Below are 6,000 nucleotides of genomic sequence, written 5' to 3'. Positions count from 1 at the left end.
ACCCTGCCGCACAGGTGCAGTTCGCTGTCCAAATGCAGTTTTGCTTGTTGCTGATTACCCAGGCCTTGTATAGTCCTGTCTTTTTTCCTTGTCTTTGGCTAGGCAGAACCTCGGTTTTTAGCACTACAAAGTTTTGAATCTGGTTATCATGGAACATTATTTCTTGCACGTGACCACACAGAACAAAATCGTTGGCATCCAAAGACTTGTAGGCCTTTATCTTCTCTCTTGTAAAATTACTTGGAGGTTCAATGAGATAGTTGTATATTTCGAGCTGGATGCTTGGCCATTTCGTCTTATACAATATCCATTGGGAGGGTGCTATGGCAAATGGACCTGTCAGACGAACGCCACTCACTTTAATGTTAATTTTGCAATTTTTAACGTTATTCACTGTGCTTATCAGTGGGTGACAAGCTGTTATAACACGCTGAAAGCATTATGTAAATAATATGTATAATATGTAATCAATATAACTTATTTCTAAGACAACAACAAACTCTGTACCGCATCGGATGTCATTCCCTCACTGTAAATGCGAGTGCTCCCGGCTTTTTTCTGTAACCTTGCTGCGCGCGCATCCTGAATGTTTACAAACTGGTTATTCAGCTTTAATATGGACAGTATAATAAACTTTACTACAGTGTGTTTTTCACGTGAGTTTAGTTGAATATAAGTTACCAGTGTTACTGTTATGTTTAATTGTATTTTAAATAGATAATCTGGTAAAAAATAATAAAATAAAACAGTAATATTTATTGTCTCTTAGAATACTGATTCATATTTTTGTAAGTTATTGCATGTTCCTTAGCATGGCATGTAAACTCATATGTTTAACATCCTCAAATAGCCATAAAGCCAGCCACATCCGTTGCAGAGGAATCTTTATGCCCCAAACGATAGCATATGTTACATAATATACGTATGATGTTTCATTCCCACATATAGTTGCCTGCATATAGTCTCTCCAGCCCTCCCCGTCAGTGTTTGAATACCGGGACGAGTGGAGAAGTCTGAAAATAGAGGAGACCTGGACTCACACACATACACATACACACTGCGCAACACCTTGTGACTCGGTGTGTGTGTCCTCATGTTCACAGTGTGCCGTTACTTGAGTCCGGGAGTGGGAAACGGGCCATGTTGAAGTCAGCTTTGGCTATTTTTGATGGTCTGTGTGGCAAAAACACAACATACCGTCTCTTAAATCACCGGAATCGCAGACTCAGACTGGAGTCGGATGGAGGCGGACAGGTTGATTGCGTAATAGTTTGAGTAGTTTTCAGCAGTTCACAGTGAACATGCTGAAGGTTTGTAGAAAAGGAGACCGAAATGCAGACTGGCTTTAAAATAGGCTGGTTAAGTTATAAATGAATGTGGTTTCATCTTTTGCATCATCCTGCATCATTTAGAGCTTCTATTAAAAGTTGAACATTTAATCTTAATAAAGATTAATATGTATACAGCAGGGAAGATTAGCATTGAGCATGTAATGTATTTTCCTGGCAATAATATTTCTAAAAGAGCTGTTGACATGGATTTAAATAAGATTTTACATACATAAACATAAAAAACAAACAAATCTGAACAAATGAGTTGTGTGTAATAACAATGAAATGACACAAAGAGAAAGTCCTGAAGTGAAATCTAATTAATACTTTAAATTAAAGCTTTTTTTGGTGATGGCAGCTTTAAGACGCCTCTCATATGGAGAATGAAGTCACATGCATTGCTCAGGTGTGAGTTTTTAACAGACTTTATCAGAGTGTCAACATCTTGATGGTTCTGTGGGTCTCGTCTATCAAATCTGATCCTTAATTTGTATTTTCTATTGGATTTAAGTCAGGTGATTGGCTGGGCCATTCTACAGCTTTAATTTCTTTCTCTGAAAGCATTCGAGAGTTTAATTGGCTGTGTTTTGGATCATTGTCTTGCTGAAATGTCCACCCCATTTCATCTTCATCATCCTGCTAATGTAGATGTTGCGAATATTCATTTACACTGAGGAAGGGCAGATGTTTGCTGAAGAATTACTGTGAGATTCCAGCTGCTGTCTGGGCTTTCACTGCCTTTCGACACCTCCCTTTCTTCATGTGTTCAATACTTTTTCCCTGCGTCATTTCATTTTATTATGCATAACTTCATTTGTAAACTAATTAGATTTGTTTTCTTTGCATATATGAATTTCTTTGGTTGTTACCAACATCAGGTGAAAATTTCAAGTCAACAAGACCTTTAGAAATATGTTTTCTGAGAAAAATGCTGACGTGTTCAATACTTATTTTCACCTCTGCATATAAAATAAACTCTGGGTTCAGTAAACCTTTTTGCTAACCAAGGCTCCATTTGTTTGGTCAAAAGTAGAGTAAGAACAGTCATTTTGTAAAATATTACTACAATTTAAATATCCAAGTATTTTATTCGTTCATTCATTCATTCATTTTCTTTTCGGCTTAGTCCCTTTATCAATCTGGGGTCGTCACAGCGTAATGAACCGCCAACTTATCCAGCATATGTTTTACGCAGCGGATGCTATGATCAAATGGTGAACAATACATTATTGCAGGATTTATTTATGTTTTTTAAATATTAGTTAACGAAAAGAAAGATGTTCATTGTTAGTTAACACACAGTGCATTAACTAATGACAACAAGCATGAATTTAGATGCTATTAATGCATTAGTAAATGTTGAACTTTGATTAATAAATGCCGTACAAGAGTTGATGTTAGTAAATACAATAACTAATGAGATCTGAAGTGTGACCCATTTCTCTATATATGCAGCCTAATATCTATACAGTGATTTTTTTTTTTTGAGTCACCACATAAAATAACCTAGCCTAACCTCATTTTACTGTAAGAAAATAGAAATCTGCAATTGCTCTTTGCATTGGACATGGCTTGACCTGCCCATCTGTGTTTCTGCAGGGAATGGTATCTCAATGGAAACTACCTGGTGGTGCTGGTGTCCATCTCCATCATCCTGCCATTAGCTCTAATGAAACAGTTGGGTGAGTCCATCATTTCAGCTTCAGTCTATCTCATTTCTTTCTACGCCTCATGAAAGTGGGTCTCATTTGTACGTTTGACCCATTCAATTAGACTGTTCATTTTACAGAGCATTAGTTCAAGCACTTCAAAAGCACATTAACCAAACTGAGCGTGCACTTTTAACAAAACTGAACTCAAACTTTATTAGTTAGATCTTTATTGCATAATTCACATTAACATCTTTTAGCTGCCAATACTAAGGTACTTTAGTTATTTTATATTTATGGTAAATATTTGTTTATTATTATTTTCTATAATATTTATTTTAAATAAATAATAAATAAATAAATATTTATTATTTATTTATTTATTATTGGGGGAATATACACAATAAAATAATGTTTTCACATTTTACTTATGCTTACAAAATTAAACATAATATTTCCTTCTATGATTATTTATGTTTGTTATTAGATACACTTTTATTATGTCTTAAAATAATTTACAATTTTACTAGGTGTTTTATTTGGAGCATGGATATGTTTTGGTGGTACAATTATAAGGTGTCCTAATTTAATTGTATTTTGTATTGATTTATGTATTAACTTTATGATTGATATGTTGTGTATGATGTTTTTTAATTTATTACGGAACTTTTTTTGTTCATCCAGGACACTCTTAAAAAAGAGATTATTATTCTCAAGAGGTTTTCCTAATAAAATAAAGGTTTAAATAAATAAACAAATAAATAAATAATAAATAATTAATAAACAAATCAATAAATAGATTGATTAATTAATTAATAAACAAATTAAAATAAATAAATATATAACAAATAAATAAATAAATTAATAAACAATAAATAAAAATAAACAAATATAAAGAAATAAAAATAAAAAAGTAAATAAATAAATAGATTAGTTAATAAACAAACAAACAAATAAACAAATTAATATAAATAAACAAATATAAATAAGTAAATAAAAATAAAAAAGTAAATAAGCACATATATAAATAGATTAATTAATTAATAAACAAGCAAACAAATAAACAAACAAATATAAATAAGTAAATAAAATACAATAAAAGAGCAAATAAATAAATAGATTAATTATTTAATAAACAAACAACTATAAATAAAAAATTAATTAATTAATAAACAATCAAACAAATAAACAAAAAATATAAATAAATAAATAGATTGATTACTTAATAAACAAACAAACAAATAAGCAGACAATTATAAATAAAAAATAAATAAATAAGCAAGCAAACAAATAAATAAATGAATAGATTAATCCATTAATAAATAAGCAAACAAATATAAATATAAAAATACAATCAAATAAGTAAATAAATAAAAATTTAATAAAAAATAAATAAATAGATTAATTAATTAATAAACAAACAACTGTAAATAAATAAGTAAATAAATAGATTAATTAATAACAATCAAACAAATAAACAAACAAATAAATAAACAAATATAAATAAGTAAATAAATAAAAAATACAAATAAATAAATAAATAGATTAGTTAATTAATAAAAAAACAATAAATAAACAAGTATAAATTAGACCAAAACACAGCATCTGCATTTATCTGATTCCAACGGTCAGTTTTAAATGCACACAGTTCTGTTTTGTTGTTTGGATGTGTTTTTAGTAATTGAATCGCTCTGACCTTTTTCAGTATTTGTGTCTGGTGGGTTCTGTCAGCAGAGATTAGCTCTTGAGATGAGCTGTAACTTGCTGTGCTTTTCTTAGTACATGCATTTACAGTTGCCGCTATTTCAGCCTTGAATGCATGCAAGCAACATATTGATTGACAATAGCGCTATTGACGTGCTTTTAACATGCTTTGCTATACTCGCATTTTCAGGTTATCTCGGATATTCCAGTGGTTTTTCACTCAGCTGCATGGTCTTCTTCCTCAGTGCCGTAAGTATTTGCTATCATCTTTATCATTAATATGAAAACAAAATGCATTCGGGTCTTATAGCGTGATTCAATGGTGCAAAAAACAATATCAAGCTATCAAACTCATGTATTAGATATAAAAAGATTCAGTTTTCTGTCTATACTCTTTCTGTTCTCGTTAATGTTATTATTTATTTTCTTATGCTAAAAAAAATCTAATTAAAATACAGTTTTTGTAAGCTAAAGCTGCTTGTATCTGTAAAATGTATTTGAGAGTGTGCTGATTCAGAGATTCACATAACAGTTGGCCTGCTACATATTTCCCAGAGGTGTTTTAGAGGAAGGAATATACTGCGGACACGTTATATCATATCTACACACAGCAGTGCTGACTAATGAAATAGTGACTCAGACTGACTTCAAAAGAAGACGACTGATGTGTTTAATTGGTCCCACAAACATACACACACACGCACACGCTCTCTCTTTCTCTCTCTCTCTCTCTCTCTCTCTCTCTCTCTCTCTCTCTCACTCTCTCTCTGCATAAATATGGAGATGTTCTTTAATGTTTGTATCATGGACTGTTTGGCACATTTTGAAGAATTTGAATGTGTTTTTGACCTGCTGATAGGGGTTATTATTCTTCATCCATCCATCCATCCATCCATCTACTCACCCATCCATCCATCCACTCACCCATCTATCAATCCATCCATCCATTCATCCCCTTGTCCAATATTTCTATCCATCCATCCATCCATCCATCCATCCATCCGTTTGTCCAATATTTCCATCCATTCATTCATTTGTCCAATATTTTTATCCATTCATCCTTCCATCCGTCCATCTATTTGTCCAATATTTCCATCCTTCCATCCATCCATTTGTCCAATATTTTCATCCATCCAATCACCCATCCATCCATCCATCCTCCATCCATCCATCTATTTGTCCAATATTTCCGTCCATCCATCCATCCATCCATTTGTCCAATATTTCCATCCATTCATCCATCCGTTAATTAATTTGTCCAATATTTTTATCCATCCATCCATTTGTCCAATATTTCCATCTGTCCGTCCATCCAT

The 6,000-nt window shown here is 31.9% G+C and overlaps 1 protein-coding gene across 2 annotated transcripts in view; it reads left to right on the top strand.

Annotated features, from left to right (window-relative positions):
- slc38a3b (solute carrier family 38 member 3b) overlaps positions 1-6,000 on the top strand; it is an 88,251-nt gene that overhangs the window by 60,148 nt on the left and 22,103 nt on the right. For both annotated transcript variants that reach the window (XM_056460563.1, XM_056460562.1), the window contains 2 exons: positions 2,931-3,013; positions 4,875-4,933. In XM_056460563.1, the coding sequence (XP_056316538.1) occupies positions 2,931-3,013; positions 4,875-4,933 (142 nt within the window). The remainder of the gene's footprint in view (positions 1-2,930; positions 3,014-4,874; positions 4,934-6,000) is intronic.

Source organism: Danio aesculapii, chromosome 6 (genome assembly GCF_903798145.1).
Source record: "Danio aesculapii chromosome 6, fDanAes4.1, whole genome shotgun sequence".
NCBI lineage: Eukaryota > Metazoa > Chordata > Actinopteri > Cypriniformes > Danionidae > Danio > Danio aesculapii.
The sequence above is the reverse complement of the archived record's forward strand: the minus strand, read 5'-3'. Positions and strand labels throughout refer to the sequence as shown.